The sequence below is a fragment of the Leopardus geoffroyi genome, chromosome A2 (genome assembly GCF_018350155.1).
Source record: "Leopardus geoffroyi isolate Oge1 chromosome A2, O.geoffroyi_Oge1_pat1.0, whole genome shotgun sequence".
Taxonomy (NCBI): Eukaryota; Metazoa; Chordata; class Mammalia; order Carnivora; family Felidae; genus Leopardus; species Leopardus geoffroyi.
Window position 1 is genome coordinate 141442917 of NC_059331.1, and position 24627 is coordinate 141467543.

Below are 24627 nucleotides of genomic sequence, written 5' to 3' on the forward strand. Positions count from 1 at the left end.
TGCAAAAATCTAAGATACCAATGACAAGTAGGTTACCATTAAAACGGACTATTTACTTCCCTTTAAGAGTCTATCAGAACTCACTCCACCACGCCTTTGATGCATAAAACCCCAACTGCCAGGTTATTTTTATCACTTGTACTTTTCTCTCTGTACCCTCACATAGAGCCAAATTCACATCACTCCCTGAACCTGGCCAACTTGTCCGTTATGTCCTTTGTCACTTAAAATCTGTAATCAAGAAAATCCCCTAGACCATAAAATGATCCGAGCAGCCTCGGATCCGAGCTATCCTCCACCTAGTCCAGACCTTAACCCATAGCTTTTATAGAGTGAGGGGCATGGTGGTGAGATCAAAAGGTAATTATTTAAAGTGGCACCACCTGTGCATGATAGGCTTTCTACTGATTCTCTAACGAGGAGCCTTCTGTGCACCATTTAAGGGGAGATCAGAGCAAGTCTTCCCACATTCCAGTCAGGGCTTACATTAGCATCCATGGGGCCTGGAACACGTAGCCCCAAGGGAGGTCATTGCATAGGCATGAATAAGATGGCGGGCCAAAGATGGAGTCTGTGTTGTCAGCGCTCCTACAAATTCAATGAACAAAAGCCAAAGTGTGTGTATGCATGTGTATGTATGTATGTATGTATATATAAATAAATAAATAAATAAATAAATAAATAAATAAACAAACAAACAAACAAATAAATAAATAAATAAATAAATTTAGGTCAGATTTATATTCTGAATGATAAAAATGGCTAGAAAATGGAATAAAATCTCAGTAAGCATTACGAAGAAACAATTAATTATATTTAAAAATTCACTGTTTAATAATGCATAATTTTGTTACTGTAGTAGAAGTTCATTATAAAATGCATACTAGGGACCAAGATAATGCCAAAGTCTTTACAATCTTAGGGTGCGATTTTATGAGTTAACACATCATTTTGGTTGGTAACATTTCTTGCGTTTAATATATTAAATAAAGACAGCAAGAACTACACAAGAAGTAACATACGACTCTCAAAAAGATACTGAGTTTAATTACATCAGAGAAAAATTTGTGATTCCTTTATATAAAAAATATATACATGATAAAATAATTTGGATATATAACTTCAACTCTGCTGCTTGCAGAATGAAATCTCATTGGCTGGAATGCATCATTTATTAGGCAGTCCTTGTATTCTGGGAAGATTCTTTGGCAGTTTTTGGTCAACTGACTATTTAGAAGGGGTTTAGAGAGCCAGGTTTCGTTTGAGATTTAACTGGTGAAAATACAGCCCAATTTCTTCAAGAGAAAACCATGAAGTTAAAGAACTAATAGGTTTTTAGGCTTCTTTATATACCTGAGAGAAGATAGCACCGAATCCATAATCAACAGCAGGTAAATGCCATGTATGTTTTCTATTTTAGCCTATGCTAATTCCAAAGGTGATTGCTATCTTTTACAAATAGACAAAATGAAGCAAAACCAATGGATAAACAAACGGACAAACACATCTTTGAGGCCAGTGCATTTCCAATAGCAAGCAAGGTATTGCTTACTGCTGGTATCATTTGTTATTTCTTTTATTCTAGTTAATATTTGTTAAAATATCAACATTTGTTAATTTTCAACAGGGCATGTCCTTGGTCACTTTGCCAGTAATCAATAAGGAGATAGGGCAATCCATTCCTAGTTCTCCTTACAACCAAAGTTATGTCTGTACAGGATGGTGTAGATCAATGTAGTCAGAATAATAGGAAATTAAAGCCAGAACATCTCGCATGTAGAGTTGGCATAGCTGAGAATATGTGTGAAAACTTTTACATTAGTTTTTATTCACTGGATTTTGTTTTCATGTTTTCAGTGTTTTTTTTTTTTTTTTAAAAAAGCCTCATTTTTCTTCCCTTGGTTCAAATGAACCTATAAATTAATCCTAGAGAGCAATAAACCTTATAAGTCTTAAAAAGAAATTGTTCTACCATTTAAAGAACAGCTTGAACACCATTGTGAGTTTACTTCATTTGCTACTCCCTGTGTAGCGTAAAACTAAAGGGACATTTGACTCCATTGTGTCTGATTTTTTTCCTCTTCTTGTTTTTAAGGAGACTGCTGTAATGGTGAAAACTACAAGTCATGTGTAACCTGTGGATGGCATGGTCGGGAGTGCTGTTGCCCTTGATCAAGTTCACTCATTCAGTCCTCAAACCAGTACTGCCCCCAGTGATCAAGAACCAACCTTTCAACATGTTCTGGGCTGCCCCAACGATGCAGTGTCAACATTTCTTCAATGTGGATTTGAATCTCCCATTATTTAATATTATAGCAAATCCTGTAGAGACTCAGAGGGGGTCAACAATTGCCATATTTTATCCAAATGAATTAGGGTATTATCCTTATTTCTCTCAAGATGGAAAACCCTTTAATGGAGGGATACCACAGAATATGAGTCTTTCTAAACACCTCAGGAAGACAGCTGATGACATTGCAAAAGTTGTCTCTTGGTGGAGATCGGAAGGTCTTGTTGTCATTGACTGGGAAAGCTGGAAACCCCAATGGGATAGAAATTGGGGCAACAGAATAATATATAAAAACCACTCCTTAGCTTTCACTAGAAACCGCCATCCTGATTGGTCAGAAATGAAAGTGAAAACAATTGCCCAACAGGAATTCGAAAGTGCTGGAAGGAGTTTTATGAACACCACTCTCACATTGGCTTTAGAAATGAGACCAAAGTGTTTATGGGGCTTTTATCTCTACCCAGACTGCTACAATTATGATTATAGGACAAACCCACAGATCTACACAGGTAAATGCCCAAATGATGAAATTTCCCGCAATGACCAACTCCAGTGGCTATGGGAAAAAAGTACAGCACTTTATACGTCAATATATTTGGATAAAATATTGAAGTCAAGTTTAAATGCTTTGAAATTTGTTCATTATCGAGTTAGGGAAGCCATAAGGATCGCTGAGATGGCTAGACATGACTATATTTTGCCAGTTTTTATTTTTTCCAGACCATTTTATTTGCGTAGTCTTGAAGCTTTGTCACAGGTAAGAAAAAGTATAGTCACTCACCTAAAAAATGGAAATTTGGTACAATGAGTATGCAAAATCTGTGAAAAAAATGTTTTAGGGTAATTATTTTCCCTTAATAATAGAACACTATTTTATTATTAAAGGTACATATTCAAATGTCAACCCAGTTCTGAAACAATATCACTGACAATTAGATGTTTACTTAGTTTTTATGTGTGTGTGTATGTATGTATGTATTTTCAAATGTTTATTTATTTTTGAGGGAGGCAGGGGGCAGGGAGAGGGAGGCAGGGGGCAGAGAGAGGATCCAAAGCAGGCTCTATGCTGATAGCAGAGAGCCGATGTGGGGCTCAGGCTCACTAACTGTGAGATCATGATCTGAGCTGAAGTCTGACACTTAACCAACTGAGCTACCCAGGTGCCCCATGATGTTTACCTAGTTTTTTGGATGATGACTCTTATCAGCTTAGCATTTTCAGGGTTTTCCTGTAGAATAGTTGTCAAGCTTGAGTTAAATGATGTAACAGATTAATTTTAACCCTGGAGCAATTTCAGAATCAGCTTTTCAATATAAAAGAGTAGCACCAATTTTGCAAATCTAAAAGGTATAGAATAAAGCTTGGGTAAAGTATTAATCAATTATAGTTTTTGTTATATTTCATTTTTATGTTTTAATTAAGTTCACTGAAAATAACATAGATTCTATTAATTTTATATTTAAGAGTCTACAATGTGATCTAGTGGCTGATATCAAGGCTTTAAAAGTGCTTTATGCAAACAGACATTGCCTTAGAAATAACACAAAGTAGGAAGAACAAAGAGGTGGGAATGAGCTTGTTTGGAAGATAATGAGTTTGCAGACACTTGGAAGTGTTCAAGCTTTAGCTAGATTGTCATTTAGATAGGACATTATTGTAGGGATTCAATCACTGGGTAGATGACTAGATAAGAAAACCCTTAAATCTCCATCCATACCTGTGGCTCACATTTCTGTGATTCCAGTGCCCAACACAGACACAGGGCCATTGGATAGACAATACACAGCTCATCTTATTAGACCACTTATGTTTGAGACGAGGGCATTTAAAAGCAGTATCAATTATTCCTCAAATATTTTAGAATAAAATCTATTGACCCAAACGCTATTGATTAGACTTGACATTTATATCGTTGAGGATTACTCAGTAATGGGTTGTTTATTCAATATGTTTAGGAGGAAAAGAGTATTAGCGTCTTGACAAAAAGTTGGAAGATTTCAGAGTTATCTAATCCACCTCTGACCCAAACATGGATTCTTTCTTATCTGGCCTCTGCTTCAACACTTTTTGATGGGCTCTCCCTATTCCAGAAGAAAAATTGTCATTTTGGGACGATGTTAATTCCCAGAAAGTTCTTGAGTATGTTGAGTCTACTCTGCCCCTGGATAATTCACATCATTAAGTCTAATTCTACCTTCTGGTGTAACCTAGAATAAATCAAATCCTTCTTTGAAAAGTCAGTTCTTCAGGTATTTGAAGACATCAGTCATACCTAGCAGTCTTCTTGATAAGATATTCCTCAAGTAACAGATCTTTCGAATCATGTCACTTTCTCAAATCCTTTTGGGAAAAGACTAGGTTACATTTATTCATTCCAAAATTATTTATTGAGTGACTACAATGTGTCAGACATGATATGTTATTAATAATAATAACAGTAGAAACTGATAATAGTCCATCCAGTGAGATAGTTTCTCTTGATAGAAAATGAGAGAATGAGATGAACCACATTTTAATAAAAGTCTTTTTCATAACTGTCCCATTTTTGTACTATTAGACATCTGCCATAAATTATGGTCTACGTATCATCTCTGAGCTCTACTTTGGAAATCAATAGACCACATACTCGACTCATCAAAAGCTATAGAGGGGGGCAGATGGGGAGAGAGAGAGAGAATCTTAAGCAGGGCTCTATCCCACCACCCTGGGATTGTGATCTGAGCCAAAATCAAGAGTTGGACACTCAACCGACTGAGCCACACAGGTCCCCCTATATTGAAGCATTTTAATCCTATCCTGTTGCCTTCACATATCAAAAAATGAGATGGGTCTTTCTTACCTATTGTCTACATAACATAACTTTTCAATGAAATAATTTAAAATGTCAGCTTTGCTTGATATATTCTTTCAGAGGTGTCTCAATTTAAGTGAGCGACTTACTTGATTTATATTTAAGGAATGTGATATTAGTATAATAGTGCATTATAGTAGAAGGATGATTTCCTTTCTATTGGTATTACCTAGATAAATTGCAGACCACAAGCACTAGTGTTACTGGAGGTTTTCCGTAATGCAGGGAAGTTTTGCTGTGGCGTGGTCATCTTCTTAACCTTGTTTTTGAATACTGTGTCTTTGCACTGGATCTCTGGCTCTCCACACCTCGGAGGGAAGGGAAGAATGCAGGTTCCTTCATGTATTATCTCTCTGTTTCATCCTCCTTTATTCCCTGTTCCTTTGCTCTTGGTCTATGAACATGAACATAACCTCCTCCGTTTCTTGTCTTGGTGAATTATAATCTACTTAGTCACCCAGCTTGAGAGTCAAGCTCCTTTCTCTTTTCATTATCTAATAGGTATCCATCCAAATCACTCTTCAGTCTGCCCCTCTGCTTTGCAAGGACCGACATGGCCTTTCTTGAGACCCTCATCATTTCTCATTGAGCAGTGTCCATCATCTCCTAATGGATGCCCCTTGCTATCTTCTTGGCTTCCCCTTCCAATACATGTGTTATGTGACAGCCAAAAGCATCTATCAAAGTTGCAAATTGGTGGCTTTCCAGCACTAAAACTTTTTTTGTAGTCAAGTCCTAATAATTTAAAATAGCCTAAAAGACTTTGTATTTAGATCCTGTTTATGTACAAAGATTCAGATGCCTTCCTTTCTTCCCCAGTCCCCTGTGCTTTACCACAGGAGTTACAGCAGTTCTCTGGGCGGACTATGTTTCTTTTCTACATGTGAACCTCTGCCCTTATTCTTCTACTGTACACCAAATTCTGCTCTCTCTAATCTATCTTATGAAATTTGTACTCATTTCAAAAGACATATCTGAAATCTCACCTCCTGAAGAAAGCTTTTCCAGACTCTTCTATGTAGCATTAAGCAGTACCTCTAATCAATATGTCTAATAGGCCAATATAGAACTTAATTTGTTATACTATACTTACTTGATTTTTTTTATCACAGCAAACTTTGTTCTTTTTTTTTTAATTATTATTGTTCAGTGGTTAGAGGTAGTATAACATCAGAGTTGAGAGTTCCAGCAAATTATAATTAGTTGTCTTTATGTCTGTCTCAACCATCACACTAAAGTGCTTCCTTGAGGACAGGAACTAGAATCCGTTCCATTTTTACATTCTCAGTGTCTAGTATATTGTCTGGAACATCATAAATATTTATCAAATAAAAGAAAGTCACCAAGGCAGAATTGCCTTTTCTAATAATTCTCTACAGTGCTTTGTTTTAGAAACAAGGATAACATTATCGATGTGTTTTTACTACAATTGATGAGTTAAGTCTTATCACTGAAATGTCAATGACCGAGTTTGGCAGAAACTACTTGTGATACTTCTCTTTTTTAGGAGGATTTAGTACATACAATTGGCGAGAGTGCCGCATTGGGAGCGGCAGGAATAATACTGTGGGGAGGATACGAATACTCTGATTCAAAGGTAAGCAGTGATTTCTCCGTCAGCATCTTGAACATTTTCTAGATATTGTTTTTGTTTTAATTTTTCACGTTAGAGCCGAATGGTTATTTGCTCAGATGACTCTAATGAAGTTCAAAGAGTATGGGGACGAACATCGTTTGAACACCTACTCTGTAGCAGCCACCGTGGTAAGTAGTAGTGTGGAAAGAGCACACGTTTTTGAATCAGACAGCCCTAAAGGAGAATTCTATTTTTACATTCTAGAAGTATAATCTTAGGCAAGTTAATTCACCTCTCTGAGTCTCAGTTTCTCCATCCTAAAAAAAATAAATAAAAGAGAGGCACCTGGGTGGCTCAGTCGGTTGGGCGTCCGACTTCAGCTCAGGTCATGATCTCATGGCTGGTGGATTCGAGCCCCACATGGGGCTCTGTGCTGACAGCTCAGAGCCTGGAGCCTGCTTTGGATTCTGTGTCTCCCTGTCTGTCTGCTCCTCCCCTGCTCACACTCTGTCTCTCTCTCTCTCTCTCTCTCAAAAATAAATAAACATTAAAAAAAAAAAAAGATACTGAAATAAAGCCTACTCTGCAGGGATCAGTAGATGCAATGATACAATCTATATGTGAGAAAGATATAAATAATAAATTTAAAAAATAAGTATTTTTCATCCATACTAAAGAGGATAGATTTTTCTAAAAATGGTATTTTATTGCCTGATTATCCATGATAGAAACGCTCATGGGAGGAAAAATATATGTATTATATTAACAATCTGCTCTTGTTAGTAATGCATACACAAAATAACTATGATTTTTCACAACCGACTTTTCGCATGGTCTATTGGTCGCCTGTCACATTGCCTAAGTGAAAATTCTGAACCACAGCTTTTCCTCACTTCCAGGTATTAACAGATAGTCTCATTTTCGGTTATTAAAACATCCAGTCTCCAACATATAAAAGCCAAACATCATTTGGCATGGAATGAGTTAGGACGATGGGGCTGTTAAGAGCAGGAGACTGTAATGCCCGATGTTCTAAAACCTCCCACAAAAGACCACCAGAGTCGTGAGTCAAAGCCAAGCGGCAAGGGTCGTTTATTGCAGGTTCGAACCTGGACCTCTGCGCACTCGTTGCCGGTGACACACAGAGGCCCCGATCAGAGTTGGTATAGGGTTTTTATAGACAGGGACAAACAGCATAGGTGAGTGAGGGTCCTGATAGGTAAATTCTAAAGTAAGGACATTTGTGGTTTTCTGACTGGGCGTCCTTTGTCTGTTACTTGTGGTGGGAGAGAGAAAAAAAGGGGAAGGGGATAGGTGAGGAATGTGTTAAACAAGCAAGATTACAGAAGCGAGAGACGCCAGTTAGTTTAAGTACAACTACTCATTCCATTACATTTAGGAAGGTTTACAACCCATTCTACTACACAGCGGGTTACATTCAGGAAAGGTCTCACAATGCTCATAGCAAACAGCAAGCAAAACAGACTTCTCAGCAATTGTATTTCTTATCAAAGATCCATAATAAACAGAAAAGAGAACCTAGCTTTAAACTAAGGTAGGGCTGTTATTTGGATTGTTCCTTTCATTCCCCCCTTTTTCTTGTGCCTAAAGAGCCAATCTTGGATCTTCAGTTTTCTATTTGTAATGTCTCGAGCGGTTGGTACTGAGTTCGTAAGACCATTAATTGTACAGCATTGAACCTGTCTTGGACAAAATTAATAATTCTGTTTATGATACAGGGGCCGAATGTGAGAGCGAGAAGTAGGATGGCCAGAGGCCCGAGTAAGGCGGAGAGCAGGGTAGTTAACCATGGGGACGCACTGAACCAGGATTCAAACCATCCAGCCTCTTGTTCTCTTTCCTTTTTTCGTTTATTTAGCCCTTCTCGGACCTTGGCCATAGAATCTCTTACTATTCCTGTGTGGTCAGCATAGAAACAACATTCTTCTCCTAGTGCTGCACAGAGACCGCCTTGCTGTAGGAACAGCAGGTCTAATCCTCTCCTGTTTTGTAAAACTACTTCCGAGAGGGAGGTTAGGGACTTTTCAAGCGAAGTGATGGCAGTTTCTATTTTTTCTATATCTTTGTCAACCGCTTCTCTAAGTATACTAAATCCCTTGTTCTGTATAGTTAAGGCCGAAATCCCTGTCCCAGCTCCGATGGCCCCGAGTCCAAATATGGTGGCTAGAGTTAGAGTTCCTGCAGTAATAAGTTCTCGTTTAGTCACTCTTTTAGGTGCTATCCACATCTGGTCTACATATTCGGCTGTGTGGTATATGATTTTTGGGAACACAATTACCATTATACAGAATTCTGACTGGTTGAACATATCTTTATAGAGGCAAGGGGTTAATCCCGCATGAGAACAAAGCCACCATGCGTTATTTGGTGGAATAATCCAGTTCCCTGAAATATTGAGTATATTTTTGTTACTTATGCATAAGTGGCTATATTTTGTTGGTACTGCTCCTATACATGTCCCGTTTCCCGTAAGCACTGGTAGTGTGAGGCCAGGTCTTTTCTGTCCCCAACCGCAAGCGTCTGAGTTGTTTGCAGTGCTGTAATTTCCTATTATTGCTACCGACTCGTAAAATGGAGGTTTTGTGGAATAACACAGCCAACAAGCTTCTGTTTCATTGGGTTTAGTACGGTTTAAGGCCTGATAAGTGGTATTCATTATTACCCATAAGGGGTCATCTTTGAATGGGATTTGAATTTTCGGGGCCCTAGTAGTGGGTTTTGGAGATGGCTTGTTAGGGCCCTTTCCCATGGGGCTTGGTCCCACTAGTACTGGTGGGACTTTGGGCTGTGCCTTTAATTTTATCTGAATGAGGGTTCCATAGAGAGGATACTGATATAAATAGAGTCCCCAAGTCAGCCCGTGAACCCATCGAGGGTCCTTTTTTCCCTCTTCTGTGAACTGCACACGGATGAGATTACAATTTTCATTATACCTGGTGCGAGTACATGGTCGGACATAGGACATTTCAATGAATTGGGAGGTTACTTTCCACTTCCATTCCCCATCATTAGTTGTGACACAATTCCATGCGGCGCAATAGAGAGATTCTATCCCCCCACAGGTGTGTTTCATCTTTCCTGGTTCCCTAAATCCCGGACATGCATAAAATCCATTTCTACTGATTGACACCCTTCGCTGTTTCTTTTTCCACTCACCCCCTCCCATATCTTCTAACGGACTGACTTTTTCTAGATTAAAATATAAATCTGGCCACCAGGTATTCAGGGGGACATCTGTTTTAGTGGTGACATTATATATTTCATGGGTTTCTAGGTTAGTAATTTCCCAGGTTAAAGTATAGGGTGTATGGGGGTTACTTGCAATGCTTATCAGTCCGTAGGAGGTGAGCAGGAGTACGCTAATGAGGGTTCCTCCGATCATTGTAGGTCCGGAGTTGCTGCAACAGTCCTGGTATGGGACACCCAGGCCTTTGGTCTTAGCCGGTTTTCGGGGTCAGGTTTTCGACGCAGAGTCAATTTTAAAGGATGAGTCTTACTCTGGTCAACCGTCCAGGCGGTGTTGGCTTCCGGTACGAAGTCTTTTTGAACCGCAAAGGTATCAGCTGGTCGGGCGTGGGTGTAATGGATCCAGGTAGCAATTCCGTCGACTTTGAGAGCAGTGGGTGTGGTTAGGATCACAATATAGGGTCCCTTCCACCGTGGTTGGAGGGTCTCTTGCTGGTGTCTCCGCACGTATACCCAATCTCCGGGTCGGTAGTGATGCGGCTCGGGAGGGGGCCCGTTCTCATAAATGGCTCTCAATCTGGGCCAAACTTCCTGGTGGGTGTGCTGGAGTTCCCTCAGGGAAATAAGAAGTTCATGATCATCAAATTCAGTTAACACATTAGACTGCAGGTTGGGAATTATAGGGGGGGGCACTCCATACATGATTTCAAAGGGGGTTAATCCAAGTTTGTAAGGGGAATTCCGCACCCTGAACAGAGCGTAGGGGAGTAAGACTACCCAGTTAGCGCCAGTCTCCATGGTCAATTTGGTTAGGGTCTCTTTTAGGGTTCTATTCATTCTTTCTACCTGTCCTGAACTTTGGGGTCTATATGCACAATGTAGTTTCCAATCGGCCCCAATAAACTGCGCTATCCCTTGTATTACCTTTGAAATGAATGCTGGTCCGTTGTCTGATCCTATTAGGGTAGGGAATCCATACCTGGGCATGATGTCTTCCAACATCTTCTTTGCTACTACCTGCGCAGTCTCATGCTTGGTGGGGAAGGCCTCTGTCCATCCTGAAAAGGTATCTATAAACACTAGCAAATATTTGTATCCATATTTTCCAGGCTTTACCTCGGTGAAGTCTACTTCCCAATAGGCTCCCGGCCTGGTTCCACGAGTTCTGGAGCCAGGGTTTTTCCCGTGGTTGGTGGCGTTGGTTAGTTGACAAGCTTTACAGCTAGTAACTATCTGTTCGATTTTTGTCCTAGAGTCTTTGATGGTGATCCTAGCATGTCTTATTAAGTCTTGCATTTTTCTCGTGCCCATATGAGTGGCTCGGTGCATTTTGGATAAGACTTTATTTCCCATTTCCTCTGGGAGGATTATGTTACAGTCCGCTGCTCTCCACCACCCGTTAAGGCACTGAGTCATAGGCAATTTTTGGATCCAGTCTAGGTCTTTTTTAGTGTAGGTGGGACTTTCTGGTAAACTAGCTGGACCGGGGTCTGGTAGGGTGGTCATTAAAGCACAGTCCACCTGTAAGGCCACCTGTCGGGCCACCTGGTCAGCCAGATTATTTCCTCTGGCCACCAGTGTGATCGGTTTTTGGTGGCCTGGGCAATGTATGATGGCTAGTCGTTTAGGCAGCCAGAGTGCCTTTAGAAGAGCCAATATTTCTTCTTTGTTTTTGATGGTTTTCCCCTCTGCAGTTAACAGTCCCCTCTCTCTGTATATTGCTCCATGTATGTGGGCCGTAGCAAAAGCATATCTGCTATCGGTGTACACATTTAGTCTCTTGTCTTTTCCCAAAGTCAGTGCCTTAGTTAAGGCCACAAGTTCAGCCCGTTGGGCAGAGGTGCCAGCTGGCAAAGGCTCTGCCCAAACAGTCTCAGTTTCAGTTGTGACTGCCGCCCCCGCGTACCTTTGACCCTGATGTATAAAGCTGCTGCCGTCAGTGAACCAGGTAACTTCAGCGTCCGGCAGCGGATGATCCTGTAAATCTTCCCGAGCTCCATGAACCTGTGCCAATATCTCAGTGCAGTCATGGAGAGGGGTATCTAAGTCCGGGTCTGGTAACAGGGAGGCAGGGTTTAGTGTTCGGGTGGGAGCATAAATGATTCTGAGGGGATTTAATAATAGTCCCTGGTAGTGAACCAGTCGGGCGTTACTAATCCATCGGTCAGGAGGTTGTTTGAGGACTCCTTCTATGGCATGAGGGGTTGTGATATGTAACTCTTGTCCCATAGTTAACTTATCAGCATCCTTTACCATTAGAGATGTAGCAGCGATCATACGGAGGCAAGGGGGCCAGCCAGCCGCTACTGGGTCCAGTCTTTTTGAAAGATAGGCAACGGGCCTGGGCCATGGGCCAAGGAGTTGCGTCAGCACTGCTTTGGCTACCCCTTTATTTTCATCTACGAAGAGATGAAAGGGTTTGGAGACATCGGGGAGCCCTAAGGCTGGTGCCGACAACAGGGCGAGTTTAATTTGCTGGAAAGCCTGCTCAGTTTCCTCTGTCCACTCAAAGGGCGCCTGTTCTCGGGTGACCAAGTAAAGAGGCTTGGCCATCTCGGCGAACCGAGGTATCCACAAGCGGCAGAACCCGGCCGATCCCAGGAACTCTCTTACCTGCCTTCGGGTCGTGGGTCGGGGGATGCGGAGAACGGTTTCCTTCCGTGCATCAGTGAGCCATCGTTGGCCTTCCCTTAACAGATACCCCAAGTAGGTTACCTCGGATCTGCAAATTTGGGCTTTCTTTGCTGAAGCCCGGTACCCCAGGGCACCAAGTGTCCGGAGGAGATTTTTGGTGCCTTGCAAGCAAGCTTCGGCAGTCTCAGCGGCGATTAAAAGATCGTCAACGTACTGCAAGAGAGTCACTTCAGGGTTTTGATTCCGGTACTCACCCAGATCCTCGTGGAGTGCCTCATCGAACAAGGTGGGTGAGTTTTTAAATCCTTGGGGGAGCCGGGTCCAGGTGAGTTGCCCATTTATGCCTCTCTCAGGGTCTGACCACTCGAAGGCGAAGAGCTCTTGGCTTTTGGGGGCCAGAGGCAGGCTGAAAAAAGCATCTTTTAAATCAAGGACCGTATACCATTGTTTTTCTGGACTGAGGGCACTTAGGAGGGTATAGGGGTTGGGTACTGTTGGGTGTATGTCCATGACTCGGCGGTTAACTTCTCTCAGGTCTTGTACCGGACGGTAGTCTGCACTGTTAGATTTTCGTACGGGCAGCAGGGGGGTGTTCCAGGCTGAATGGCAGGGACGCAAGATGCCTAAGTCTAGGAGGCGACGGATATGTGGTGTGATGCCCTTTTTGGCCTCCATTGACATCGGGTATTGTCGGACCCGGACTGGATCTGCCCCCGGCTTCAGCTCTATGAATAGAGCTGGGCGATGTTTAGCCAACCCCATACCCCCGGTTTCAGCCCATGCTTCTGGAAACTGCTGGAGCCAGGGCTCTATGTTTTGACTTTGTGAGGGTGGCCCTTGATGGAGTCGATATTCATCTTCTAATCTTAGAGTAAGTATGGTAATGGGTTGGTTGTGCGGACCAGTCACTTGGGGGCCCCCTGGCGTAAAATGAATCTGGGCCCCCATTTTAGTGAGTAAGTCTCTTCCTAATAAGGGGCACGGGCTGTCAGGGATGACTAGGAAGGAATGGGTGACCTTTCCATTTCCTAGGTCCACAGTTCTCTGGGTGGTCCAGGGATATTTTCTTATTCCAGTAGCCCCTTGGACCCAGGAAGATTTTTCAGAGATTTTTCCATGGGGTCTGATCAAGACCGAATGTTGTGCCCCTGTGTCGACTAAGAATTGAACTGGGTTCCCCTCCACTTGTAGCGTTACCCTAGGTTCGGGGAGGGGATCCGAACCCCGTCCCCCCTATTCTGCATCTTGAGTGAAGAGGGCGGGTGTGGTTTTTGGCGGCCACGGTTTTTGTCCATGATGTGGCTTTTTCTTTTTAGGGCATTCTCGAGCCCAGTGGCCTTTTTCTTTGCAATAGGCGCATTGGTCCTTATCTAGGGGCTGGTGTTTATCCAGGGGCTTTTGGACAACAGTAGCCAGGACTTTGGTCATTTTCTCGGTGGCTTTAAGTTGCCTGTCCTCTGGAGTCTCTCTATTATTATAGACACGCTGGGCAATGCGGAGTAAGTCCTGAATCTGTTTTCCCTCCAGGTCCTCTAGCTTCTGGAGTTTCTTTTTAATATCAGTGGCTGCTTGATTTACAAAGGCCATTACAACAGCAGCTTGATTTTCGGGGGCCTCGGGGTTCATGGGGGTATACTGTCTGAAGGTTTCCATTAATCTTTCTAAATAAGCGGCAGGGCTCTCTGTCTTACCTTGTATTATTGAATACACTTTTGCCAAATTAGTGGGCTTGCGTGCAGCAGCCCGGAGACCCGCCATTAGAGTCTGGCGATAAATGCGCAGCCGTCCCCTACCTTCTGCCGTGTTGTAGTCCCAGCCATCCTGTGGGGGTCGGGTCAAGGGAAAAGCTGCGTTAATGAGATCAAGGTTAGCAGTGGGTTGGCCGTCATCCCCAGGAACCAGCTTTCTTGCTTCCAATTGAATTCTTTCTCGCTCCTCGGTAGTGAACAGGATTCGGAGGAGCTGCTGACAATCATCCCAGGTGGGTTGGTGAGTAAACATAACGCTGTCTAAGAGACTTATTAAATCTTTAGGGTTGTCAGAAAATCGGGCATTCTGGGTTTTCCAGTTATATAGGTCACTAGTAGAGAAGGGCCAATATTGGAGTCGGGGATTCCCCGTATCATCGGGAGGCCCTATTTCCCGTAAGGGTAAAGCTACGGTGGAGTCAGGAAGGCGAAGTCCTGGCTCACGTGGGGCCCGCCTACGGGTATGTCCGGCCGGCCCTTGGACTTCGCCCCCATTAGGCATGGGCGCGGGTTGAGCCTCCCTATTCTCCAGTTCTCCTATGGGCTGGGCTACGGGAGGCTCTGCCGGCGCAGCAGGGATAGGGGCAGCTTGCGGAATGCGAGGAGGAACCTGGTAAGGGGGAGGGTCGAGAAAAGGCAAATCTTGGCTGTCGGGGAGAACAGGGGGTGCAGCTGGAGTTGGCGACTTGGGAGGGCTGATAGGTTTAGCCGCTAGGATTTGGCATGACTCTGCTATTAAGGAAGAGGCCATCCAAGGAGGAGGGTTTTCTACTAAATCTTGCCACACCAGAATATAGGGAATCTGATCCGAGTGACCTTCTTTCCCTGGTAGGAAAATTTTTGATTTTACTTTAAGGACCACAGGGAGGCAGAAGGTTCCCTCTGTAGGCCAATTAACCCCAAAGGTGGGCCATTCAGAGCGGCAATAGGTAATTAACTTCCTTTTGTGAATGTCTAGGCTTAAGCTGTGTCCTCTAGCTTTTACGTCCCTGAAATTGGCGAGGACGAGGGAGAGAGGGGTGCTCTGCGTTTGGCCCATATTATAATTCTGAGGAAGAGGAGAGGAGAAAGGGGGGGGGGCACCGCTGGCCAGGGGGCAGGAAGGAAAGCCGCAGGGAGCTGAGAAAGGAGGAGAGAGAAACAAAGGATGGAATAATTAATTCTGATCAGCCGAGAAAACACTTAATTCCAATAAAACATCCGACCTATGAAAGAAAAACAAGAACTAACAAAAATCTTTCGCAGCGGTTCCAACTTTCTTGGCTAGCCCGACAGAGAGGGTTACGGCGGTATTTACAAGGGCCCCGGGGTGACAATACATTTAGACTGACAAAGAAGCACTCTTTAGACTGACAAAGAAGCACTCGCGTACTCGCCCGTCCGTGTCCCTCGCGGGAACTTAGGTGCCTCTTAGCATGGGCGGGCAGGTATAAACCCCCTGCTCGGATCAAAAAGATTTTGACCGCCTTAAGCCGTATGAGGATCACCGCGGAAATCGGGTTAGAGCCCACTCGAATCCCGTAGCTTATGCTGTGGGACTACACATAAGAAGCACTCGCGTACTCGCCCGTCCGCGTCCCTCGCGGGAACTTAGGTGCCTCTTAGCATGGGCGGGCAGGTATAAACCCCCTGCTCGGATCAAAGAGATTTTGACCGCCTTAAGCCGTATGAGGATCACCGCGGAAATCGGGTTAGAGCCCACTCGAATCCCGTAGCTTATGCTGTGGGACTACACATAGGGTAAGTCAGGCGCGTGCCCCTGACTCCCAACAATCATTCCATTCAACAGACAGACACACAGACATACATCACATCAAAATACCGGTAATAATTGGCATGCCTAGATGGTTTTTCTTCTTTTTTTTTTAGACGCCTAGAGATATTTTTAGCACTCTGGAGGTTCACAAAGAAAATGAAAGTATTTAGTTCGCAGGCGCGTTGGGCGTAAACAGCCCCCAGAAAAGAATCCAGATGGGCCAAGGAGCCCCAGATGGACCGACCTGGTCCCCAGATGGGCCAAATAGCCCCAGATGGACCAACCTGGTCCCCAGATGGGCCAAACAGCCCCAGATGGGCCAAACAGCCCCAGATGGACCAACCTGGTCCCCAGATGGGCCAAAGAGCCCCAGATGTCAGTGGACGTCTCCAACTGACCCCGGCTGGGTGCCCTATAGCGCGTCCGCCAGGGTCACACCAGCTTCCAGACAGAACCGGTTCTCCAGAGAAGAAGCACAGATTAGAGAGAAAAGGAAGAACGTTAGAGCCGGCTTACTTACCGATCGGAATCAGATACGACCCATTGATCAGAAGTCTGGTGAGCTCGGGGGAGATCTCGGTGGGACCTCCAAATGTAATGCCCGATGTTCTAAAACCTCCCACAAAAGACCACCAGAGTCGTGAGTCAAAGCCAAGCGGCAAGGGTCGTTTATTGCAGGTTCGAACCTGGACCTCTGCGCACTCGTTGCCGGTGACACACAGAGGCCCCGATCAGAGTTGGTATAGGGTTTTTATAGACAGGGACAAACAGCATAGGTGAGTGAGGGTCCTGATAGGTAAATTCTAAAGTAAGGACATTTGTGGTTTTCTGACTGGGCGTCCTTTGTCTGTTACTTGTGGTGGGAGAGAGAAAAAAAGGGGAAGGGGATAGGTGAGGAATGTGTTAAACAAGCAAGATTACAGAAGCGAGAGACGCCAGTTAGTTTAAGTACAACTACTCATTCCATTACATTTAGGAAGGTTTACAACCCATTCTACTACACAGCGGGTTACATTCAGGAAAGGTCTCACAATGCTCATAGCAAACAGCAAGCAAAACAGACTTCTCAGCAATTGTATTTCTTATCAAAGATCCATAATAAACAGAAAAGAGAACCTAGCTTTAAACTAAGGTAGGGCTGTTATTTGGATTGTTCCTTTCAAGACGTGAAGTTGGGTCGTTTGGGGTCCAGGGCTCATGTTTTGTCACTTACTAGCCATGTGACCTTGAGCAAGTCGTCGACTTTACAATTTCTTTATCTGTAAAATGGGGGAAATAATAGTATATGTCTCACACGGTACGTGCCAAGTGCATGTTTGCTACTATTATGTGGGTAAACATTTCCTGCACCTCCTCCCCACACCGCAAGCTTAGGTCTTAGGTATGGGGAAGAGAAGTATGGGGCAAGTTCTTTGTTCATTTGCTTTAAAGATGGGTGTGGGAGACTGGATCAGAAAGGAGACAAAGTGGGCAATGTAATTTTTATTGATTCGGGGCATTTATGATGATTTTTGTCTTTTGAAGTTCTTCCCAAACAACTGCCACATAGGTACTGGCTCTTTCTTGCATAAGGGGTCGCTGGTGTTTGGTTAGAGACACCCTCCCGCCTTGCGCGCAACTTGCACCCCCAGGGCTCTGCTCCTCAGGCATTGGAAAGCGGAGGCTGGCATATGCTCAGATGGGGAAGGCCGCCAGAGTTGCAGTCTGGGAAGAGGATCAGGAGATCAGATTGGAATGTGTTAAGTTTGAGATGCTTGTGAGACATGCAGGTGGAGACGTCACATCAGTAGGTGGCTATGCAATTGGTTCAGGGATAAAGCCTGGGAGATACACATCTGGAGTTCTATTTAAAGCAAGGAGATGGGGTGAATGCTTCCAGAGAGGGTATAGCTATACGCAGTCTTAGCAAAGTCTGACCTACAATGTTTCTGCATATTAAGTATCAGTGTTGAAGATATTTCACAATTAAAGTTAAATTTAAAATAACCATACCATATTAATGCTGATGGTCTTCCTCCTCAGCCTTACCAAATACAAAACTCCAGGTATTAATACCACCTGTATAAAAGAACCACATTTCAAGAGTGATCTAAATGCATCTCTGTTTTATTCCAGAAGGCCTGCTTAACCGTGCAAAAGTCTATCCAAGGGCCATTGGGCCATTATGCAGTTAATGTGACATCTGCAGCCAAATTCTGCAGTCAAAGCCTATGTAACAATAATGGAAGGTGTGTCCGAAAAGCACCCGAGTCCTCCGCCTATCTGCATATGCCTGAAAGCAGCGCTAAGAAATACGTCCTAAATAAGAGTTTCAGATTCGTCGTTTCTCCAGCCGATAAACTGAAGACAGTAAAGGTCATGAAGAACGGGTTTGTGTGTCACTGTTATTACGGCTGGCATGGGGAATCCTGCCGGCAACACTCTTCAGATCTCTTGAGAGAGAAGAATAAGGTTCCTATGACTAACTTTAAATTTTCACTGTTTCTCAGCATGACCTTATTTATCATTCTGTTGAATTTTGTTACCCCCTATTGCAATGCCAATTTTTCCTTGCAATACTGAAGAGTAGAAAATGCTGCTTTTTTCCCCTTTAATCTACTGCTAAATATTTATTGGCTTTAAAGTAAAAAAAAATTATTTTTTAAGTGATCATTGTTTCCATTCCTGGATCGAGTGATTGTTTATTGGGTGCTTAGTTCATGCTGGGCACTTGTGATAAGGAAGTGAACACACAAAAGTCCCTGACCTTGGGGAGCTTAGATTCTTGTAAGAAATTGAACAATAAATAAATACTTATATATCAAATGGTGATAAGTGCTATGGAAAAGAGTAAAGCAGGGTGAATGGATTAGGGGGTGTCAGGGGCAATAAGCCCCTTGATGAGATGGCCTGAAGGCAGAAGAAGGAGTTGGCAAATACATCTGAGAAGGGCAACCTTGGAATGCGGAATAAGAAAGAGTAAAGACAAAAACCTTTCAGGGCACTTTGGTTGCTCAGTCGGTTAAGCGGTTAAGTGTCTGACTTTGGTTCAGGTCAAGATCTCACACCCTGTTGGGCTCTCTGCTGTCAACACAGAGCCTGCTTGGGATCCTTTGTCTTTCTCTCTCTCCCTGCCCCTTCCCTGCTCGAGTGCTCTCTCTTCTCTCAAAAATAAATAAACATTAAAACAACAACAACAACAACAACAACAACAACAACAACACCTGTAAATGGGAGCAGATCTGGAGTGTTTCAGGACATCAGGAAGGCCAGTGTGACTGATGCAGGAAGAAAAGCAAATGGAATAGAGAGACAGGTCGTTAACTTTATTTGAACTAAGAGTCTGAGCGAAGGTACTTCCTTTTTTTTTTTTTTTTAATTAATAACTAATGAGAAACGTCTGGAGGAAAGCCAGTCAAATAAGATATAATATCTACATTAAAAAAAAATAAATACACACTTAAATTGGATAGAAATAAGAGTATCTATTAGGATTAGATCGATATTGCTACAATGTTATTGAGAACTCCAATAATGTATAACAAATTGGAAAATTTGTAGTAAGGTCATATGGGATATGGAACATACAATAACATGGGAGCTAAAGAAGCAACCATTATGTTCTAGCTTTTGTGTTCCATGGATTGGGAATTTCTAAAAAATTCAAGTGAACCCAGGATACTAAGTCATAGGGCAAAAGGGAATCTATACTGAATGCTGTAGGGTTCAATTTTATGAGAAATATCACTAGGGCTCTTAGTAATTGATTTGGCAATCATCCTTATCAGAAGGTAAGCCCTGTTAGATTCCCATAAAATGGAATTCATATAGGAAATTCTTTGATTTGCTATTTGTTGGTTTAGTAAAGTATACTGTATCTAAGCAATTCATTTCCCTTCAGTTCTCAATGCATGGTAAGTCATTTGAAAAATTCATGTGGTCAGGGTGTCTGGGTGGTTCAGTTGGCTAAGTGTCCAGCTCTTGGTTTAGGCTCAGGTCATGATCTCACAGTTCTTGAGATCAAGCCCCACCTCGGGCTCTATGCTCACAGTGCAGATTCTCTCTCTCCCTCTCTCTCTGCCCCTCCCCTGCTTGTGCTCACTCTCTCTCTCTCAAAACAAATAAATGTTCAAAAAAAATTTTTTTTTTGAAAAAAGAAAAATTTACGTGGTTACTTGGGCTGACCTCGTTACAATCCAGACCAATTTCTTTCATAAACAAAACGGATTATAGTATCCCAAGTACTATTTCCCTTAGCTTAGAGAAAATATTTTTCTGTCTGACGCTTTCCAAATATTGCACTTTCACATGCACTTCATCTTGGTGTACATAAAGAGTGTGGATGGATAGATCACACTCAGATTCAGACTTCACTTGTTTGTGCATTTATTCATTCATTTTCAGGAGAAGTAAAAGTTAAAGAGGCAGTGAAATAGAGTAAGTTACATTTAGGGCTATTTGCTAAATTCCTCTATTTTGTTGGTATCCTGCTGCACCAAGGCTGACATTACAGTAATTGAATTCTTGTGCCTGAACAAGAAATGTTTTTTACAACTATTCAAGTTGGCACTAAGCCCTGATAAGGAAAAGGAATGGCTCTTATCCTTTAGTGATAAGTTTTTCATCTTTACGATAGCAGGGTTTTGATAGGCAATGAATTCCATTAAAGAAGGAAAAGGCATACATTAATAAATATCACCATTTGAAAATGAAGAAAATAAGATACGGAGAGAATGAGAGGTATGGCCAATTTTACCCACTAACCAGTGACTGCTTCAAGCATAGGACACACATCACTGGTCTCTATTGTTTAAATTTGCAGTGCCTCCAAAATAATAGGGCGTAAGAAGAAGAATTAAGGTAGATGAGATAAAAAGGGAAAACATATAGAAAATACCTGGAAGAAAATAGGAAACATCCCAATCCTATATCCTATAACCCACAGATAATCATTTTATTCTTAATAAAAACATTACACTTTATGCCACTTAAATTTAATAGCAAAAGAAACTAAAACTCAAGAAACTACCACATTTCTAATAGCCGATTCTTCAAAACTTTATTTTGTAAAAAAAAAAAAAAAAATCTGCACAAGTTAAAACAGATTAGGAAAAACATTTAATTTTGTTGTAATTTATTTTGGCTTGCATAATTTGGGTTTTCCAGACTATAACACTTTGTCAACTGTCTCATAAAAATGGGAAGTCATCAATTATGTGTGATCCAAAGACAAATAGGCACACCTCTATTTTTCTTCTTCTTTTTTTAAAATTTAAATTCAAGTTAGTTGACATACAGTGTTGTCTTGGCTTCAGGAGTAGAACCCAATGATTCATCTATTACATAAGACACCCCGTGCTCTTCCTGAAAAGTGCCCTAGTAAATGCCCATCACCCATTTAACCCATCCCCCCCCCCACTTCCCCTCCAGCAGCCTTCAGTTTGTTCTCCATATTTAAGAAAGAGTTTCTTATGCTTAAATACAGAGAACAAACTGAGGGTCACTGCCAGGGTGTTGGGTAGGGGGGATGGGCTAAATGGGTGAGGGGCATTAAGGAGGGCACTTGTTGGGATGAGCACTGGGTGTTATATGTAAGTGGTAAATCACTAGATTCTATTCTTGAAATCATGATTACACTATACGTTACCTAACTTGGATTTAAATTAAAAAAAATAATTTAAAAGGAGTTTCTTTTGGTTTGCTTCCCTCTCTGTTTTTATCTTATTTTTCCTTCCCTTCTTCTATGCTCATCTGTTGAGTTTCTCAAATTCCAAATATGAGTGAAATCAAATGTCTCTGACTGACTTATTTCACTTAGCATAATACCCTCTATTTTTATCCACATTGTTGCAAATGACAGCATTTCATTCTTTTTTTATCACCGAGTGGTATTCCATTGTGTGTGTGTATATGTGTGTGTGTGTGTGTGTGTGTGTGTGTGTTGTGTGTGTGTATCTATCTATCTATCTATCTATATCTTATCTTCTTTATCCATTCATCGGTATTCCATTGTGTGTGTGTGTGTGTGTGTGTGTGTGTGTGTGTGTGTATACCTTATCTTCTTTATCCATTCATCAGTCGATGGACATTGGGCCCTTTCCATAATTTGGCTATTGTTGATAGTACCGCTATAAACATTGGGGTGTCTGTTCCCCTTCAATCAGCACTTTTGTATCCTTGGGATAAATTCCTGGTAATGCAATTGCTGGGTCGTAAGGTAGTTCTATTTTTAATTTTTTGATCACCTCCATACTGTTTTCCAGAGTATCTGCACAGAGTATCAGCGTTTGCATTCCCACAAACGCTGAGAAGAGGGTTCTCCCTTTTCTGCATCCTTGCCAACATCTGTTGTTACCTGAGCTGTTAATTTTAGCCATTCTGATGGGTGTGAGGTGGTATCTCATTGTGGTTTTTGATTTGTATTTCCCTGATGATGAGTGATGTTGAGCATCTTTTCATGTGCCTGTTAGCCATCTGGATGTCTTCTTCGGAAAAGTGTCTGTTCATATCTTCTGCCCATTTCTTCAGTGGATTATTTGTTTTTTGGGGTGTTGAGTTTGGTAAATTCTTCATCTGATATGTCATTTGCGAATATCTTTTTCCATTCCATCGGTTGCCTTTTAGTTTTGTTGTTTCCTTTGCTGTGTGGAAGCTCTTTATCATGATGAGATTCCAATAGCTCATTTTTCTTTTTATTTCCCTTGCCTCTAGAGACATGTCAAATAAGAAGTTGCTGCAGCCTAGGTTGAAGATATTGCTGCCCATTTTCTACTGTAGGATTTTGATGGGTTCTTGTCTCACATTTAGGTCTTAATTTTTTTATATATTTATTTATTTCTGAGACAGAGACAGAGCATGAGCAGGGGAAGGACAGAGAGAGAGGGAGACACAGAATCAGAAGCAGGCTCCAGGCTCTGAGCTGTCAGCACAGAGCCTGATGCGGGGCTCGAATTCACAAACCATGAGATCATGACCTGAGCTGAAGTCGGTCGCTCAACTGACTGAGCCACCCAGGTGCCCCATCTATTTTTCTTATAAAAGATCAAAACTTAAACTCTATTCCTGTGCTATAATGCTCTAAGAGACATTAATAAAGTATACATCTGTGAGCAAAACAGCGTATAAATTCTATAAATCACATTAGTAAATGAAATATGTTTTCCAAGATGGTTAGTAGTCACTGTTAGAAACCCTGAAAGTGACCATCCCTCTACTGAAATGCCTAAACAATGACCCTTTGTCTGATTAGAGCAGTGTTATGTCTTACCTCCCATTAATTGTTAAAAAATCACAGTACCTTTTATTTGGACACAATTTTTTGATCAGACACTTGTTTTTCCCCCACTTTCTTAATTGTTTCACCTCACAATCAGAAGCAGAATGTCATAATTATACTGGGTCTTAATAAATTGTCATTATCTTTATTTAAAAAAAATTTTTTTAATGTTTATTGAGACAGAGAGAGACAGAGAATGAATGGAGGAGACTCAGAGAGAGGGAGACACAGAATCTGAAACAGGCTCCAGGCTCTGAGCTGTCAGCACAGAGCCCGACGCGGGGCTTGAATTCACGGACCGCAAGATCATGCCCTGAGCCAAAGTCGGCCGCTTAACCGATTGAGCCACCCAGGCGCCCCATTATCTTTATTTTAAATTGGATATATTTTTTATTTTTAGCTTTCTCTTTTAGAGTTTCACCTTCAGCTCAGGATAATTTTCTTTCATTATTTTTCAGTGGCTTCCTTTCTTCCATACTCTTCTATCCAATTATGAAATTACTATTAGATGGATCTTAGTTCTAGATCTGTACTCAATGTTGTTTTCCTTTCGTGTATTCTAAGTCTTTGTCTTTTTTCTTTGTATTATAGATTCACTCACCTTTTCTTCTAGAAGACTAGTTTAATCTTCATCATATTTTGACAGTCAAATTTTTAATTCCAAAGAACTCGTTTTTGTGTGTCTGTAATGAAATTGCTCCTTTTTCATAGCAGCCTTGTTTTGGTTTGTGTATTTGGTAGCTTCCTGGATCTCTCTGAGAATGTCAATTAGAGTAAAAAAAAATTTTTTTTAATGTTTATTTTTGAAGGAGAGAGAGAGACAAAGTGTGAGTGGGAGAGGGACAGAGAGAGAGGGAAACACAGAATCCGAAGCAGGCTCCAGGCTCTGAGCTGTCAGCACAGAGCCCAATGCGGGGCTCGAACTCACAAACCGGGAGATCATGACCTGAGCTGAAGTCAGACGCTCAACAAACTGAGCCACCCAGGCGCCCCAATTAGATTTTTTTTAATTGTTGCTCTTCTTATACACTTTATTCTGTTCTACTTTCCCTAAGATCAATTGTTCCTTTTATTAATTTCGTATTGTTCATGTGTATCAAATGTTTGGTGGTCTTTGATCATCTATTTATATTCATGAAGGACCAGAGCAACTGAAAGACTGTCATAGGGACTTCCCCTCTCCGTGTGTTTGGACATATTTACTCAACAGGTTCTTAGGTTGAATGGGAGGGTGGACTGCATGCAGACAGTTAAAGGGGCTAAGGCATGTTGACAAGTCAGATGCCATCTGGAGCATGTCAAAAGAAAAC

At 42.0% G+C, this 24627-nt stretch overlaps 1 protein-coding gene and 1 long non-coding RNA gene across 3 annotated transcripts in view; one reads left to right on the top strand and one right to left on the bottom strand.

Annotated features, from left to right (window-relative positions):
- LOC123606795 overlaps window positions 1-24627 on the bottom strand; it is a 74280-nt gene that overhangs the window by 40898 nt on the left and 8755 nt on the right. The gene's annotated exons all lie outside the window — the stretch shown is intronic.
- Window positions 1210-18711, top strand: LOC123606793 (hyaluronidase-4-like). Its single transcript, XM_045495489.1, has 4 exons — window positions 1210-1391; window positions 2096-3047; window positions 6649-6738; window positions 18178-18711. The coding sequence occupies exons 2-4, from the start codon at window positions 2127-2129 to the stop codon at window positions 18622-18624; spliced, it is 1458 nt and encodes a 485-aa protein (XP_045351445.1). The 5' UTR covers window positions 1210-1391; window positions 2096-2126; the 3' UTR covers window positions 18625-18711.

What these genes read in the sequence shown, in the direction of transcription:
- LOC123606793 (XM_045495489.1), top strand. Translation starts at nt 2,127, where the DNA reads ATGTGTAACCTGTGGATGGCATGGTCGGGAGTGCTGTTGCCCTTGATC. An exon ending in GTCTTGAAGCTTTGTCACAG is followed by an intron (nt 3,048 to 6,648) that starts GTAAGAAAAAGT and finishes TCTCTTTTTTAG; the next exon opens with GAGGATTTAGTACATACAAT. An exon ending in ACGAATACTCTGATTCAAAG is followed by an intron (nt 6,739 to 18,177) that starts GTAAGCAGTGAT and finishes GTTTTATTCCAG; the next exon opens with AAGGCCTGCTTAACCGTGCA.